Source organism: Astatotilapia calliptera, chromosome 3, assembly GCF_964374335.1.
Source record: "Astatotilapia calliptera chromosome 3, fAstCal68.1, whole genome shotgun sequence".
NCBI classification, from domain to species: Eukaryota; Metazoa; Chordata; class Actinopteri; order Cichliformes; family Cichlidae; genus Astatotilapia; species Astatotilapia calliptera.
In genome coordinates this window covers 31,700,103-31,718,933 of record NC_137424.1, presented here as the reverse complement: position 1 = coordinate 31,718,933, position 18,831 = coordinate 31,700,103, and the positions used below count along the sequence as shown (strand labels likewise).

At 39.6% G+C, this 18,831-nt stretch overlaps 1 protein-coding gene across 1 annotated transcript; it reads left to right on the top strand.

Annotated features, from left to right (window-relative positions):
* Positions 1 to 9,248: 9,248 nt before the first annotated feature.
* LOC113012018 (uncharacterized) lies at positions 9,249 to 10,673 on the top strand. Its single transcript, XM_080299838.1, has one exon. The coding sequence runs from the start codon at positions 9,342 to 9,344 to the stop codon at positions 10,428 to 10,430; it is 1,089 nt and encodes a 362-aa protein (XP_080155964.1). The 5' UTR covers positions 9,249 to 9,341; the 3' UTR covers positions 10,431 to 10,673.
* Positions 10,674 to 18,831: the final 8,158 nt, after the last annotated feature.

Here is an 18,831-nt window from a genome sequence, read left to right as displayed (position 1 = left end):
CTTACATGTTATTTTGAATCAGCAGTGATACATCCTACACTTCCTCTATTCAACTGTAACTACACAAAGCAGCCATGAATGTCCAGCACACACGTGTGTGCGTGTGTAGAGAGAGAGAGCTCACAAAATTAGGTGGTGTTCTTCATTGTAATAGTAAAGGTAACATGGGTCCCCACCGTTTCTCAAAGACTTGTTTCTGTAGTCTGAGTATGTAATTTGTTCCATCAGACAGACACTCACTGGATCCATAGATTATATCTGGTTTTAACCATCTGATAGTTATGCATTTTAGGGCTGCAGTGAGTCATATATTTAGCAAGTAAGTTTTGGCTTTGCAGTCAATATGTTCTGCAATCCTTCCCAACACTGCTACTGTAGGACTTAGTGGAATATTTACCTTGGAAAATGTCTTTGAGAGCATCAAATATCTGCCTCCAGAATACACAGAGTTTAGGGCAGAGCCAGAATATATGAGTGTGGTTGGCAGAGTGTGTCCCACAGTTCCTCCAGCATGAACTCAGATGTGTTGGACCCATCTTAGCAGTTATTTCTGGAGTTCTGTTGAATCTGGTACATTAATGCCCCCTTTATTTTGGGCAAGTGCAGGGTTTTGAGTCTAATTCTAGGCCGCTGTTTAGCCTACATGAAGTTAGAAATTCTTCAATACAGCTTGGACTCTCCACCATTTGACCCTTAGAACTGAAGAAGCTTCTCGGATGAGAGGTGAAACGTCTTCAAGTAACTCAAAGAAGTCCAGACGCTTTTCTTTCCAAGCTCCTTAGACTACGATGACCTGGATGACTGAGAACCTTCACAGACTTCTCCACACTTTAAATGCGCTCTAATGATGGGAACGTGTGGTAACATTCAGTCTTAACTGAAATAACATATTGCATCTATAAATGGGATTAAAATGTTTACCAAAGACTAACGTTTTTCATTCAGAACAAACAGCAGATTTCAGGTTAGGGCTGCACAACTAGTTTGTCCAATATTAAAATGACAGTTGTTTGTCACAATTATTCACAGATTGTTGTGGCAAAATGTGTTTTGATTGCACTGTCATGTCAGAATACTGCTTTCACCTTTACTTTGTGCTACACTCATGTTAATTAATCTTCATAAATTAATGTTTGCAAACACAAAATATAAAGTTTTCCACTCTGCTATTTGTACCTGCACAATAGATGTGAATAAAACTCAAACCTATACGAGCTCCTTCTCCGTTTCCCTGCAACATTTTGTATAGATCTAACTTTTTGCCACATAAATAACCTTCTGATGTGTTTACAGAAAATGTATTTGATAGTAGCTTATTTTGTAACTTTTAGTGGGCCTATGCAATGTTCCCTCTAAGCTGCGCACGTGCGCAATTGCGCACTGCTGGCACAGTCTCTGCGCACAGAAATTCTGCGTTGCGCACCAAAAAAATTCTAACCTGAATTGAAATTAAAATTAATACTTTAACAATTCTGTTTTGCAGTGTTGGTCAGTAAGTGACTGGCTGCTCCCATATGGGAACGATGCCACCTTATCCCATAGTCCAGCCAATAATGCGTATATGCGCAGCTAATCAACGTTGTTGGCAGGCTATGACAGCGTCCTTATGTGCAGACACCAGTGTTTTAGCTGGCAAAGCGGCGTGGCTGATGTGGAGTGAAGCCATGTTAATGACAACGTGTACAACCATTGGAGATGTGAGCAGGACAGACGGAACAATTGACGGAAAAATTGGGGACTTTACACCAGTTTTTAAATTGTGTTGCTAGACCACGTAAAACCAGAGTTGTGATAAAAACATCTGCAATGTTTTGTTTTCTTTCTGAATACTATCGTTGTTTATATTTACTGCAGGAAGAAACGGTAAAAACGGCGTTTTATAAGGAAAACACTCGAAAGCGCTCTCCACCTGTGAGCAAAAACAAACCCCACCCCCCTCTGCCTTTCCTATTCGTCCAAAAAAGTACCATGTCGACCAATCAAAGAATGATATGGCAACGTGGCGTCTAGTTGTTAAGAAACGGGGGGAAGTTTTAGGAGTGACGGCGGTGCTTTGAGATGTGAGAGATTTGCAACGTTTAGCGCAAATCTTGTGTAGTTAGTGTGTAGTGTAGTCAATAGTTTTGTTGTGTGTGTCAGAACAATGAGGCGACTGCTGAATGTTACAGGTGTTACAGGAGTGATGCATCTCCTGCTGTCAGGCCTGCAGGTATCAGGCTGTTGTTCTTTTCCTTTATCTCATAGTGGACAGAAATTATTTTTTGGAGGGGAACAAATAATTTGTGTGGCATCAGATTTGATGCAGAACAGCTGATTGTTCTGTAAATAGTTTGAAATGTTTATTTAAAAACGCCTTGGCTGCATTTAAAAAAATAGCTGCAAAAAACTTTGTTTGCCAAACTGAGTTACTTTTTTGAAGAAGTAACTATATAATTAATTGCTCAGCATTGGTCATTATTTACTATATTTTGTAGACAGAGAGTTACAGACTCTCTCCCAGACCACAGACTCATGATACAAGTCAGAGCTGTATAAAAGAAAAAAGAAAGTTGTGTTTTCGAAATTGGAGTTCAAGTTATTTTTACTTCCAATAGTGTTAACATACTGCACAGGTCATGAACAAGATTTTTTTTACATTTTCATTGTAAATGGGCTAAAGCAGTTAATTAAAAGTAGTCTAACATAAATGTAAACGCTGTAATTTGATTCTTTTAATAAACCATGTAACTTGGATGGATTCGATGCCGGCGTGACCACAGTGCACACGTCTGATGTCGCTCATTGGTCCAAGGGATCGCTCAGGGAGTTTGTGTGTTCGCTCAGACACGTGAAAAATTAGAGGGAACATTGGGCCTATGACATTCAGTACCCAGTTATTAAAATGTTAAGTGTAAATCATCCCCAGCCCACAATAGCAGCTGAATTTACTACGATTTCAGATCTTTTTACATGTCAATAAGAAACCACCGATGTGTAAAACAGGCTGACAACAGAATGACGTAAACCACACTGCTGCAACTGTGCAGCTCTCAGGTTTGATCTATTGTTTCTCTCTATTTTTATGACATTTTTCACTGTGGATTACAACAACATCAACATTAGAAAATACATTTATAGTAGGTGATCATTAATCACTATTATTGGCACTATTAAAGGGCCCCAAAAATCAAACTTTGCTTAGGGCACCACGGAGGGCCAACCCTTTTTACACTTCAACAATTGTACACAAAATACAATCATCCATCCTTCTATCTATTTAGCTGCCGACCTCCCAGCAATACATGTAAAAGCTTTATTTTACACTGACTCTGGTCATCTTTATCTATCATAAAAATTTGCTTCACGATCTGAAACATGTAAGTGTGTCAAATATGCAAACAGCTAAGAAATCAGGATGGGCTAAATCGTTTCTTACTGCACTTCTGTTAGGCGACTGAATAAAAACACAAAGTCAGCAGTCTGGCTATGAATGTCTTTAATGTTTCCCAGATCAGAATCACAGCATACAGTGTATAATAACTTCTAAAGTAAACAGAAATATCATCACCTCATTTATTTATATAATTTTACTTTACTTTTTTTAATAATCATCTTTTTTTTATTCCATTATTTAACATTTTTCTTCATCTCAAGTCTCGAGTTTCTGAGTTCAACAAAGAAAGTAGAAAGAAGACAACAGGTGCAGATTTGCAATGGACACCAAGCTGAGGGTTTCTCTGTGGGTGTCACTGTCTCTGTGCACGTTTGACACTGTGGACGTGACACAGGATCATCCAATCATGAAGTTTTGCTTTGCTGACAGTTTCTAAGTGTTGGAATAAAATAAATCCAGCAGTTATACCACAGAAAGGACAAAGTGTGGCTCTAACAGCTGTTGAACACACACAGACTGTGATGTTCTCCACACGTCACCCATCGCTCTGCACTTTTCCAGCATCCAACTGTTTTTCTGCTACATAACATCACTGCAGGAGAAAAACAACGGACAGACAGACAGACAGCACAGTGTGACACGAGCAGGTCAGACCACCTGTGTGATCTCATGAGTCTGTGAGGATATGAGGCATCTTATGGTATCAAAGCCCTGGAGTCTGTCAAACATGGCTACATGTAAACACTGCTACATGTTAGGTGAGCTAACATTTAACTGACTGCACTTTTTTCAGTCTCAGTTTAGGTCATTTATGTCCTTACTGCGAATCACTGAAAGGCAAAGCTGGCTTTTATCGCTCTGATGTTACGCACATCATGCAGCACAGATTCATCTCTGATCACAAGACTCATATTTCAAAATAAAAGCGAGCTAAGGCTTGAAAAGAGGACGACGATTTTATGATAATAGCAGAGAAAAGAGCAACGAAAGGATTTAAAACTTGATGAAAATGTTTTTTCTCACTGAAAACTAGCAAATGCTAATAAACAGCATGACTGGCCCTCTGCTGTGAGGGGGCTTCAGTGGAGATGACTTCTGCTACAGCGACCTTCCTGCTACAGGATGGTCACATGATAACGATCAACGTTATGACAAAAATAAAATAAATGTTGAAGAAACAAAGACAAAACTGATCGGTGGTAAGGATGAACTCATTTGAAACCTCAAGCTAACGGCCATTTTTTTTCTTCTCATTACAAACTGCACCTGTTGTCTTTTGTCATCACAAAATAAGCATATCATTCATTCACTCCAAAAAACCCCAAAAAAACAAAACATAAAATAAACAAGAAACTTAATATTTACAAATATTTTGTCTGTTTTTTTTCTTACACTTAAAAATGTACAGTTCTGATCTTCCAGATGTTTCGTCTCCATCCGTCTCCCAGTTTGGTATTTTCTTCTCTGTCCAGTGACCTCAGAGTGAGCGCTGAATGTGCCACAATGGCGCCCTCTAGTGTTAGCTTATAAAACAGACAAGGAGAAAGAACAGAGCCGAATGAAAGGACTCGTTTGTGTTCTCTCCTCTGCTGTAGCTGTGTGGTGCTGAGGTTAACTACACAACCCCTCGCCGCCTCCTTATACACAGGAGTGAGTACAAAAGGGTTCGTACGGACGCATCAGCCGGCCGTCCTTCTGCTCGACACTGTTAGCTGAAAGATGATCGGATCATCCTCTGTCCTGTATTTAAGGCTGAGAGTCTTTGTCCAGTCTCTTTTCCACAGCTACTGTCCACAGCACTGATCTACCTGCAGCACAGCCCCAGTCAGTTGTTTTATGATTTACATTGTGCACGTTTCCCTTCCAGTGAGCTTACAAAACCTCTGACAGGAGAAGTCAGGCATGTGTTTCCCCCACCTCCCCTTTTAGGCAGTAATAAAATAGAAAACAAACAATCAAACAGGCTAAAGCTAGAGCACAAGCAAAGACAGCACCGGTGACTAAGTTCTCCCATACTGGACGTACGCTACCACGTGGGCTCAAACAGCAGCACATCAGCTCAGTTTACATACTGTTGACATCTTCATCAGAGGATCAGCAGGGAGCGCTGCTGAGCTGCAGTCGTCTCCACCAGAGTGACGGAGCAGGAATCACAAACAGCACAAACCCACCGTGTTGTTTCTTCCCTGTTCAGGAGATCTGAGCCCCCATCCCTTTTTGTCATGTTGCAGCTCTGCACTGCAGGCCCTGAACGCCTCCCGGTTACCCTCAGTGTGCTTAGAGTTTAATTTACAACCGACGAGCTCACAGATCATCTGCAGGCAGGTGAACGAACCCTTAATGTGAGGATAATAGCAGAGCTGACCTGAGGTCAGAAATAGTCAGGAACGGTGTCGACACAGTGAAGTCAGGTGTTTGGGAATTTGTCTGATTATCAGTTTGGGGGGGTCGGTGTTAAATAACAAAGGTGGTGTAGGATGGAGAGAGGAGGAGGGAGGGAGCAGTGATGATATGGAGGAAGGTGATTGGTTAAGCAGCAGGAAGGAGCTCATGCTGGAGTCTGAGTTTTTACTGTTGGCCTTTTTCTGCTTTTTGTTTATTGTTGTCTGACGCGGGCCCGCCTACGCTTGAGTGATGCAGATGTGATATCACACTCACACAGCGACTGCCGCTCCTACACACACACACACACACACACACACACACACACACACACACACACACACACACACACACACACACACACACGTGCCATACACAAGGGGGTCAGACAGGAGCAGCATCAGTCTCTGCTCTGTTTTGTTAATAACGTAGAAAAATAATTTTGTACAATCAAGCTACATCGACGGACGCTTTACCTCACGTACCCTAAAATGAAAAAGTAGTGACAGTAAGATGAAGGCTGCACATGACACCATGACTGAGTTCACAGCTGTTGCTTTGATTCTAACGTTTAAGACTTTTGGCATCGACTCCGTTTTAATAAATGAGTGCTGGGAGGCGTCGTTTGACTTCAGGAGCTCCTGCGATGCTCTTACTCTGCGGGAGAAAACCAAAAACCAAAAGTAGCAAACATGGAGCGATATGACTCGTTTAGATTTTGGGAAACGTGCATCGACAGGTACAGTGTCCTTTTCCCCGCGTCTTTAAAGCTGCCAACTCTGCCTCAGCTTTCATACGAACAGATGAAGTTGAAGATCTTGAAGAAGTTTTGTGGCTTTCAACATTTGAAACTGCAAGAAACTCCATTCCGGGTTTCTCTGAGGCGTGGGCTTTCATCATCAGAGTTCATCCTTTAACCTATAACAATTAAAATATTCTCAAGTATGATCAACGGTTAATTACAGCACCGGCCGGAGTACCGGGAGCAGTTTGGAAGAACAAAAAGACGCGGAGACTGTTCTAAATTGTCATCCCAAACTAACTCAAAGTTTATTCTTTGTGCAGCAGTTTTTATAGGCAGACAACAAGTTTCAGTTCAGACCCTGCCCACTGGGTGGGGTGGTGTCCTTCGACAGTTGGAATCCTTTGTTCAGCAAGGGCAATAAAGATGCACTCACAAGGCCTATAAATCTTATACAGAGGTCTCCTACATCCGTGAGTTCTGACACAACCCAGATGGTCTTCACATAAACATCTTCTGCAAGGGAGTGATAAGTAAAAGAGTGATTTGTTGGTGTTTTCCCTCCAACCTTAGTATCTACTTTCACACCATAAAATCTTCAGTTGACACAGCAAGAGGAGATGAGGTTAAAACAAAGGGCATTGCAGAAACAGGGTCCTTTGTATAATATCATCAAAAACAATACTCAGTAAATGCTACCATGGTATCAAAATATCACAACAGAAACACTATCACTTGGCTTGATATCATCCTCCACTTCTGTCTCAGTATTTGATGCAACATTGTTTTCCAATAAATTGATTTGCTTTGGACAAACAGCAGGATTTTGTTCTCTTTGATTTATCCAGTTCTGAATTTCATTTAAAAACACATTTGTGTATTTCATGATACTTGAAAAGCATTCCTCTTGTTTTATTACTTCCTCTGGCACCAAAGACAACACCTCAACATGTGAACTTGAAGCCTTTTCGCACAGTGCCTTTAAATCCACCAAATACTGCTTAATTTGAGAAAGATTTTCATTGTGTTGCATGAGCGCTTTCATTTTTTGTATTAGTCCTTTCATTTTATTAACATATATTTTGCATTCATTTTGTGATTTTTCGATTTTATTCAACAATGCCTTTCCAGTCATTTTTCTTTCTCTCTTTCCCCCCAAATCATTAGAGGAACAATCATCATCACCTGTTTGACTCATGATTTTCCCGTTTGTTTGTTCGATTTTTTATTTATTTATTTATTTATTTTAATCTTCAGTGATCATCCATTAAAACATATATCCACTGGAAGCCACAATAGACTTTGACCATAAAATCCTTTCAACGTAACGGCACTTTAATTGTCCATTTGAACATCATCCAAGCAGCATAATTAATAAGACGCAGCGCAGTCATCAATCCAAGAGCGCAGCCAAAAACATTGCACATTTAACCAACATTCATTCCATTCAGTGTCTCCTCTTAAAACATCTCAGCGCTAATGCAATGTCGCTTCCTTTTCCACAACCAGACATGCACAGGTATTCTTACCTGCGCTCCTCAGAATTGCGTCAGGTGTGTCGGTGCTGCTGGGCTCACTCATTCAGATGCGCTGCACTTACTTGGCGTCTTTCAGGTTCCTTGATCTGATTTCTTTGATCCTGCTTGTGGCTGGCTTCTCCAGAATGCCGTTTTTTGTTGACTAAAGATGTAGCGACTTCCACAGTCGCTAGAGGCCGGGGATGGAGCCTGCCTATTTGCCTGACGCGCTGTCAACTTTACGCAATAATGCGAGAGGTGGAACTGTTTGCTTGTTTATTAAAGTGCTTTGAGAGTTTACAGAGTAATGTCATCGGCTCCTGATTCAGACTCTTAATGGGGACATTTCATTTTCCAGCAGGAAGCTTTTTGTTATAGCCTTTAGATCAGGGGTCGGCAACCTGCGGCTCCGGAGCCTCATGCGGCTCTTTAGTCCTTATAGTGCGGCTCTGCGTGGTTTGGGAAAATAAATTAGTATTTAGCTGAAGTGTATTTTATTTATGCCAGTTCTTTTTTTTTTACTTGTAGTTCTAAATTGCAAGATTATTGTGATTTTGCAATATACAAATAAAATTATATTTTGTTATTTTTTCATCGCTCAAAATAAGCATCACACTCGCGGAAGCCGGTGTACCCGGCGAAACACCGTGCATTTATCGAGCCTTTCAACCCCAGATAGGCCAATTATGGCTCTTTGGGTCTTAAAGGTTGCTGACCCCTGCTTTAGATGAACAGAGTTTTTTAATTAAATACATACTCTTTAATAAATGTTCTCTTTTATAAAAAGTAGGATAATTAAAAAAACTTTTATTATACCTTTATTAGAAAAAAAACTGTCTTGTTTTCTGTTGTCTGTTATGTAATATTAGGGATGTTTGTGACAATTAATTTCTTCATCGGCTGGACTAACCAATAGTCCACAACTAGGAAACAATGAAATTTTAAGTTAAGTTTGAAAACAGTTTAAAAAAAAACACCCCATTCCAAAACGTCTTGTGACAATCTCATTGGAGTGATGATGTCATAGAACGTCATAAGTCCTTTGATGTTTTTCCTTAAATAGGGGTGAGAAACAGCAAGATTTAGTTCGTTTCAGCAGCATCTGTGTTTGCAGCATACAAAACGTTCACCACAGAAACATTTGGAAAGCTCTTCAAAGTCATCGTATAGAAACTCCAACATGTTTCCAAGAAAAAAACAACCAATTCAAAAAGATTATGCCGCCTCTCCTTCCTGGAGTGGCCAGCCAATTTCCCCAAATGGCGTCTCATCCTCCCAAAGGGCATTAGAGGAGAGTAGGAAGGAAAACTACCTTCTCCAGAAAAAAATGCAACAAATTGAAGAAGAAAAACGTCAACTGGAGGACAAGTGTAGACGAATGGAAGCCCAAAATAAAGAGCTGGAAGAAAGACAACAGCGCCAGCCGGACATAAACATTATTAATGAGGGCTGGGGAATCAAGTTTGCTCAGGCCCGAGAGCAGATTGTGCACCTCAATAAAGAAAACAGGCAAAAGCGCGCAGAACTAAAAGAAATGACCAACCAGCTCCAAGACAAGAAAACGATGACTGATAAGATACAACGGGATCTCCAACACATGGACCGAAAAAATCAGCTCCTCCAAAGACAGCTCCATGAAGCTGTGGAAGAAAAGAATAAATTCCTCCAACAGAAGGAAGAGCAGGACAAAAAGCAACAAGACATGCAGCACAAACTGAAGAGCATGCAGGAAAAATACCGCATGCTGAAAGAAAGCCTGGATGAAACACTGCGCCAAAATAAAGACCTTCTTCAACAGAAAGAGCAACAGCAGGAAAGCCTGAAAGAAGGAAAACGCATCGTCCAGGACTTTCAGTCTAAAAATCTAAAACTGCAAGAGTTTTGTAATCAGCTGGAGGACAAAGCAACTAAAGTGGAAGAAGAAAGGGACAAACTGGAGAAACGCTGCTCACAGATGCAGAAAAGGATCGATCAGATAGCGAGAAACAACTCCGAGCTCGTTAAGGGGCGTTTGGTGGAATTCAATAACTTGAAGAGTGAACACACTCAAATGCAGTCACAAAAACAACAAGAAGACAAAATACATGAAGACAAAAATCAAGAAATCAAGAAAAGAAAGAAGCAGTTAAAAGACAAGCACAAAGAGGTCCAACAGAGAAATGCAGACATGCACAAGGACAAGCTGATACAGGAGGCAACATCCAAACAACTCAAAGACAAGCTTGAAGAACAACAAGCAGCATTGGAAGAGGTGGAACAAAGATGTGAGAAACTTGAAGAAAAAAAACGCAGAAACCATCGACGAGCTGAGAAATCTCATCGTGGAGAAAAAAGCGCTCGTGGAAAAGTGCATGAAAAAAAAGAAAAAATGGTTCCACTTGTTCCAGAGGAGAGACGCTACTGCTTCCTCACCTGATGTAGCCTCGTCTTGCTCCACCTCTGTTAACCCCCCCCCCCCCCAGCCAGTCCCGGCAGTTGACTGTCCCCTCCTGAGCCTGGTTCTGCCGGAGGTTTCTGCCCGTTTAAAGGCAGTTTTTCCTCCCCACTGTCGCCAAGTGCTTGCTCAGAGGGGATTGTTGGGGTTTTCTCTCCTAACTTCTTTCCTTATTTCTTCATTTTACCTTGTTTCTTCATTTACTTGTTTAACTTCTTTCATTATTACTTCATTTTACCTTTTTTCTTCATTTACTTGTTTAACTTCTTTCATTATTACTTCATTTTACCTTGTTTCTTCATTTACTTGTTTAACTTCTTTCATTATTACTTCATTTTACCTTGTTTCTTCATTTACTTGTTTAACTTCTTTCATTATTACTTCATTTTACCTTGTTTCTTCATTTACTTGTTTAACTTTTTCATTATTACTTCATTTTACCTTGTTTCTTCATTTACTTGTTTAACTTCTTTCATTATTACTTCATTTTACCTTGTTTCTTCATTTACTTGTTTAACTTCTTTCATTATTACTTCATTTTACCTTGTTTCTTCATTTACTTGTTTAACTTCTTTCATTATTACTTCATTTTACCTTTTTTCTTCATTTACTTGTTTAATTTCTTTCATTATTACTTCATTTTACCTTGTTTCTTCATTTACTTGTTTAACTTCTTTCATTATTACTTCATTTTACCTTTTTTCTTCATTTACTTGTTTAACTTCTTTCATTATTACTTCATTTTACCTTGTTTCTTCATTTACTTGTTTAACTCCTTTCATTATTACTTCATTTTACCTTGTTTCTTCATTTACTTGTTTAACTTCTTTCATTATTACTTCATTTTACCTTGTTTCTTCATTTACTTGTTTAACTTCTTTCATTATTACTTCATTTTACCTTGTTTCTTCATTTACTTGTTTAACTCCTTTCATTATTACTTCATTTTACCTTTTTTCTTCATTTACTTGTTTAACTTCTTTCATTATTACTTCATTTTACCTTGTTTCTTCATTTACTTGTTTAACTTTTTCATTATTACTTCATTTTACCTTGTTTCTTCTTTTACTTGTTTAACTTCTTTCATTATTACTTCATTTTACCTTGTTTCTTCATTTACTTGTTCAACTTCTTTCATTATTACTTCATTTTACCTTGTTTCTTCATTTACTTGTTCAACTTCTTTCATCATTACTTCATTTTACCTTGTTTCTTCATTTACTTGTTTAACTTCTTTCATTATTACTTCATTTTACCTTGTTTCTTCATTTACTTGTTTAACTTCTTTCATTATTACTTCATTTTACCTTGTTTCTTCTTTTACTTGTTTAACTTTTTCATCATTACTTCATTTTACCTTGTTTCTTCATTTACTTGTTTAACTTCTTTCATTATTACTTCATTTTACCTTGTTTCTTCTTTTACTTGTTCAACTTCTTTCATTATTACTTCATTTTACCTTGTTTCTTCATTTACTTGTTTAACTTTTTCATTATTACTTCATTTTACCTTGTTTCTTCTTTTACTTGTTTAACTTCTTTCATTATTACTTCATTTTACCTTGTTTCTTCCTTTACTTGCTTGTTATTCTTATCTAAATAATAAACCAATTAAATTTATCCTTTGAGTATTTTTCATCTCATCTTTACAGAATCTTTCCAAAACATTTTCAAACATTCAGATCTGTCTTTTATTTTCTTCTTGAAACCTCATAAATGGTGAACTAAAAACCCGGATTATGGTTTGAAACATAGTTTCAGCTGAAACTGGCATAACATGCTGTGTGTGTGTGTGTGTGTGTGTGTGTGTGTGTGTGTGTGTGTGTGTGTGTGTGTGTGTGTGTGTGTGTGTGTGTGTGTGTGTGTGTGTGTGTGTGGAGAGAGAGAGAGAGCTCACAAAATTAGGTGGTGTTCTTCATTGTAATAGGAAAGGTAACATGGGTCCCCACCGTTTCTCAAAGACTTGTTTCTGTAGTCTGAGTATGTAATTTGTTCCATCAGACAGACACTCACTGGATCCATAGATTATATCTGGTTTTAACCATCTGATAGTTATGCATTTTAGGGCTGCAGTGAGTCATATATTTAGCAGGTAACTTTTGGCTTTGCAGTCAATATGTTCTGCAATCCTTCCCAACACTGCTACTGTAGGACTTAGTGGAATATTTACCTTGGAAAATGTCTTTGAGAGCATCAAATATCTGCCTCCAGAATACACAGAGTTTAAGGCAGAGCCACAATATATGAGTGTGGTTGGCAGAGTGTGTCCCACAGTTCCTCCAGCATGAACTCAGATGTGTTGGACCCATCTTAGCAGTTATTTCTGGTGTTCTGTAGAATCTGGTACATTAACGCCCCCTTTATTTTGGGCACTGCAGGGTTTTGAGTCTAATTCTAGGCCGCTGTTTAGCCTACATGAAGTTAGAAATTCTTCAATACAGCTTGGACTCTCCACCATTTGACCCTTAGAACTGAAGAAGCTTCTCGGATGAGAGGTGAAACGTCTTCAAGTAACTCAAAGAAGTCCAGACGCTTTTCTTAGCAAGCTCCTTAGACTACGATGACCTGGATGACTGAGAACCTTCACAGACTTCTCCACACTTTAAATGCGCTCTAATGATGGGAACGTGTGGTAACATTTAGTCTTAACTGAAATAACATATTGCATCTATAAATGGGATTAAAATGTTTACCAAAGACTAACGTTTTTCATTCAGAACAAACAGCATATTTCAGGTTAGGGCTGCACAACTAGTCTGTCCAATATTAAAGTGACAGTTGTTTGTCACAATTATTCACAGATTGTTGTGGCAAAATGTGTTTTGATTGCACTGTCATGTCAGAATACTGCTTCCACCTTTACTTTGTGCTACACTCATGTTAATTAATCTTCATAAATTAATGTTTGCAAACACAAAATATAAAGTTTTCCACTCTGCTATTTGTACCTGCACAACAGATGTGAATAAAACTCAAACCTATACGAGCTCCTTCTCTGTTTCCCTGCAACATTTTGTATAGATCTAACTTTTTGCCACATAAATAACCTTCTGATGTGTTTACAGAAAATGTATTTGATAGTAGCTTATTTTGTAACTTTTAGTGGGCCTATGCAATGTTCCCTCTAAGCTGCGCACGTGCGCAATTGCGCACTGCTGGCACAGTCTCTGCGCACAGAAATTCTGCGTTGCGCACCAAAAAAAATCTAACCTGAATTGAAATTAAAATTAATACTTTAACAATTCTGTTTTGCAGTGTTGGTCAGTAAGTGACTGGTTGCTCCCATATGGGAACGATGCCACCTTATCCCATAGTCCAGCCAATAATGCGTATATGCGCAGCTAATCAACGTTGTTGACAGGCTATGACAGCGTCCTTATGTGCCGACACCAGTGTTTTAGCTGGCAAAGCGGCGTGGCTGATGTGGAGTGAAGCCATGTTAATGACAACGTGTACAACCATTGGAGATGTGAGCAGGACAGACGGAACAATTGACGGAAAAATTGGGGACTTTACACCAGTTTTTAAATTGTGTTGATAGACCACGTAAAACCAGAGTTGTGATAAAAACATCTGCAATGTTTTGTTTTCTTTCTGAATACTATCGTTGTTTATATTTACTGCAGGAAGAAACGGTAAAAACGGCGTTTTATAAGGAAAACACTCGAAAGCGCTCTCCACCTGTGAGCAAAAACAAACCCCACCCCCCTCTGCCTTTCCTATTCGTCCAAAAAAGTACCATGTCGACCAATCAAAGAATGATATGGCAACGTGGCGTCTAGTTGTTAAGAAACGGGGGAAAGTTTTAGGAGTGACGGCGGTGCTTTGAGATGTGAGAGATTTGCAACGTTTAGCGCAAATCTTGTGTAGTTAGTGTGTAGTGTAGTCAATAGTTTTGTTGTGTGTGTCAGAACAATGAGGCGACTGCTGAATGTTACAGGTGTTACAGGAGTGATGCATCTCCTGCTGTCAGGCCTGCAGGTATCAGGCTGTTGTTCTTTTCCTTTATCTCATAGTGGACAGAAATTATTTTTTGGAGGGGAACAAATAATTTGTGTGGCATCAGATTTGATGCAGAACAGCTGATTGTTCTGTAAATAGTTTGAAATGTTTATTTAAAAACGCCTTGGCTGCATTTAAAAAAAATAGCTGCAAAAAACTTTGTTTGCCAAACTGAGTTACTTTTTTGAAGAAGTAACTATATAATTAATTGCTCAGCATTGGTCATTATTTACTATATTTTGTAGACAGAGAGTTACAGGACTCTCTCCCAGACCACAGACTCATAATACAAGTCAGAGCTGTATAAAAGAAAAAAGAAAGTTGTGTTTTCGAAATTGGAGTTCAAGTTATTTTTACTTCCAGTAGTGTTAACATACTACACAGGTCATGAACAAGATTTTTTTTTACATTTTCATGGTAAATGGGCTAAAGCAGTTAATTAAAAGTAGTCTAACATAAATGTAAATGCTGTAATTTGATTCTTTTAATAAACCATGTAACTTGGATGGATTCGATGCCGGCGTGACCACAGTGCACACGTCTGATGTCGCTCATTGGTCCAAGGGATCGCTCAGGAAGTTTGTGTGTTCGCTCAGACACGTGAAAAATTAGAGGGAACATTGGGCCTCTGACATTCAGTACCCAGTTATTAAAATGTTAAGTGTAAATCATCCCCAGCCCACAATAGCAGCTGAATTTACTACGATTTCAGATCTTTTTACATGTCAATAAGAAACCACCGATGTGTAAAACAGGCTGACAACAGAATGACGTAAACCACACTGCTGCAACTGTGCAGCTCTCAGGTTTGATCTATTGTTTCTCTCTGTTTTTATGACATTTTTCACTGTGGATTACAACAACATCAACATTAGAAAATGAAATACATTTATAGTAGGTGATCATTAATCACTATTATTGGCACTATTAAAGGGCTCCAAAAATCAAACTTTGCTTAGGGCACCACGGAGGGCCAACCCTTTTTACACGATTGTACACAAAATACAATCATCCATCCTTCTATCTATTTATTTTCTTCCGCTTATATAATTCAGCATCACAGGGAAGCTGGATCCCAGTTGTTTTTCACAGAGGGCCAAGCAGTGGAGGGAGCTGCCGACCTCCCAGCAATACATGTAAAAGCTTTATTTTACACTGACTCTGGTCATCTTTATCTATCATAAAAATGTTCTTCATGATCTGAAACATGTAAGTGTGTCAAATATGCAAACAGCTAAGAAATCAGGATGGGCTAAATCGTTTCTTACTGCACTTCTGTTAGGCGACTGAATAAAAACACAAAGTCAGCAGTCTGGCTATGAATGTCTTTAATGTTTCCCAGATCAGAATCACAGCATACAGTGTATAATAACTTCTAAAGTAAACAGAAATATCATCACCTCATTTATTTATATAATTTTACTTTACTTTTTTTAATAATCATCTTTTTTTTATTCCATTATTTAACATTTTTCTTCATCTCAAGTCTCGAGTTTCTGAGTTCAACAAAGAAAGTAGAAAGAAGACAACAGGTGCAGATTTGCAATGGACACCAAGCTGAGGGTTTCTCTGTGGGTGTCACTGTCTCTGTGCACGTTTGACACTGTGGACGTGACACAGGATCATCCAATCATGAAGTTTTGCTTTGCTGACAGTTTCTAAGTGTTGGAATAAAATAAATCCAGCAGTTATACCACAGAAAGGACAAAGTGTGGCTCTAACAGCTGTTGAACACACACAGACTGTGATGTTCTCCACACGTCACCCATCGCTCTGCACTTTTCCAGCATCCAACTGTTTTTCTGCTACATAACATCACTGCAGGAGAAAAACAACGGACAGACAGACAGCACAGTGTGACACGAGCAGGTCAGACCACCTGTGTGATCTCATGAGTCTGTGAGGATATGAGGCATCTTATGGTATCAAAGCCCTGGAGTCTGTCAAACATGGCTACATGTAAACACTGCTACATGTTAGGTGAGCTAACATTTAACTGACTGCACTTTTTTCAGTCTCAGTTTAGGTCATTTATGTCCTTACTGCGAATCACTGAAAGGCAAAGCTGGCTTTTATCGCTCTGATGTTACGCACATCATGCAGCACAGATTCATCTCTGATCACAAGACTCATATTTCAAAATAAAAGCGAGCTAAGGCTTGAAAAGAGGACGACGATTTTATGATAATCGCAGAGAAAAGAGCAACGAAAGGATTTAAAACTTGATGAAAATGTTTTTTCTCACTGAAAACTAGCAAATGCTAATAAACAGCATGACTGGCCCTCTGCTGTGAGGGGGCTTCAGTGGAGATGACTTCTGCTACAGCGACCTTCCTGCTACAGGATGGTCACATGATAACGATCAACGTTATGACAAAAATCAAATAAATGTTGAAAAAACAAAGACAAAACTGATCGGTGGTAAGGATGAACTCATTTGAAACCTCAAGCTAACGGCCATTTTTTTCTTCTCATTACAAACTGCACCTGTTGTCTTTTGTCATCACAAAATAAGCATATCATTCATTCACTCCAAAAAACCCCAAAAAAACAAAACATAAAATAAACAAGAAACTTAATATTTACAAATATTTTGTCTGTTTTTTTTCTTACACTTAAAAATGTACAGTTCTGATCTTCCAGATGTTTCGTCTCCATCCGTCTCCCAGTTTGGTATTTTCTTCTCTGTCCAGTGACCTCAGAGTGAGCGCTGAATGTGCCACAATGGCGCCCTCTAGTGTTAGCTTATAAAACAGACAAGGAGAAAGAACAGAGCCGAATGAAAGGACTCGTTTGTGTTCTGTCCTCTGCTGTAGCTGTGTGGTGCTGAGGTTAACTACACAACCCCTCGCCGCCTCCTTATACACAGGAGTGAGTACAAAAGGGTTCGTACGGACGCATCAGCCGGCCGTCCTTCTGCTCGACACTGTTAGCTGAAAGATGATCGGATCATCCTCTGTCCTGTATTTAAGGCTGAGAGTCTTTGTCCAGTCTCTTTTCCACAGCTACTGTCCACAGCACTGATCCACCTGCAGCACAGCCCCAGTCAGTTGTTTTATGATTTACATTGTGCACGTTTCCCTTCCAGTGAGCTTACAAAACCTCTGACAGGAGAAGTCAGGCATGTGTTTCCCCCACCTCCCCTTTTAGGCAGTAATAAAATAGAAAACAAACAATCAAACAGGCTAAAGCTAGAGCACAAGCAAAGACAGCACCGGTGACTAAGTTCTCCCATACTGGACGTACGCTACCACGTGGGCTCAAACAGCAGCACATCAGCTCAGTTTACATACTGTTGACATCTTCATCAGAGGATCAGCAGGGAGCGCTGCTGAGCTGCAGTCGTCTCCACCAGAGTGACGGAGCAGGAATCACAAACAGCACAAACCCACCGTGTTGTTTCCACCCTGTTCAGGAGATCTGAGCCCCCATCCCTTTTTTTCATGTTGCAGCTCTGCACTGCAGGCCCTGAACGCCTCCCGGTTACCCTCAGTGTGCTTAGAGTTTAATTTACAACCGACGAGCTCACAGATCATCTGCAGGCAGGTGAACGAACCCTTAATGTGAGGATAATAGCAGAGCTGACCTGAGGTCAGAAATAGTCAGGAACGGTGTCGACACAGTGAAGTCAGGTGTTTGGGAATTTGTCTGATTATCAGTTTGGGGGGGGGTCGGTGTTAAATAACAAAGGTGGTGTAGGATGGAGAGAGGAGGAGGGAGGGAGCAGTGATGATATGGAGGAAGGTGATTGGTTAAGCAGCAGGAAGGAGCTCATGCTGGAGTCTGAGTTTTTACTGTTGGCCTTTTTCTGCTTTTTGTTTATTGTTGTCTGACGCGGGCCCGCCTACGCTTGAGTGATGCAGATGTGATAAGTCAGAATACACATGTGGCAGACACAAGGGGGTCAGACAGGAGCAGCATCAGTCTCTGCTCTGTTTTGTTAATAACGTAGAAAAATAATTTTGTACAGTCAAGCTACATCGACGGACGCTTTACCTCACGTACCCTAAAATGAAAAAGTAGTGACAGTAAGATGAAGGCTGCACATGACACCATGACTGAGTTCACAGCTGTTGCTTTGATTCTAACGTTTAAGACTTTTGGCATCGACTCCGTTTTAATAAATGAGTGCTGGGAGGCGTCGTTTGACTTCAGGAGCTCCTGCGATGCTCTTACTCTGCGGGAGAAAACCAAAAACCAAAAGTAGCAAACATGGAGCGATATGACTCGTTTAGATTTTGGGAAACGTGCATCGACAGGTACAGTGTCCTTTTCCCCGCGTCTTTAAAAATAATTCATGCATAGATCCCCCACTGAGAAAACCCTTTTATATACTTTCTCCTTTGTACACATTTTATATAGAACTATATATAATATCATTT

Bases quoted from the DNA above. Each gene is read 5' to 3' on its own strand.
- LOC113012018 (XM_080299838.1), top strand. From the start codon at position 9,342: ATGCAACAAATTGAAGAAGAAAAACGTCAACTGGAGGACAAGTGTAGA.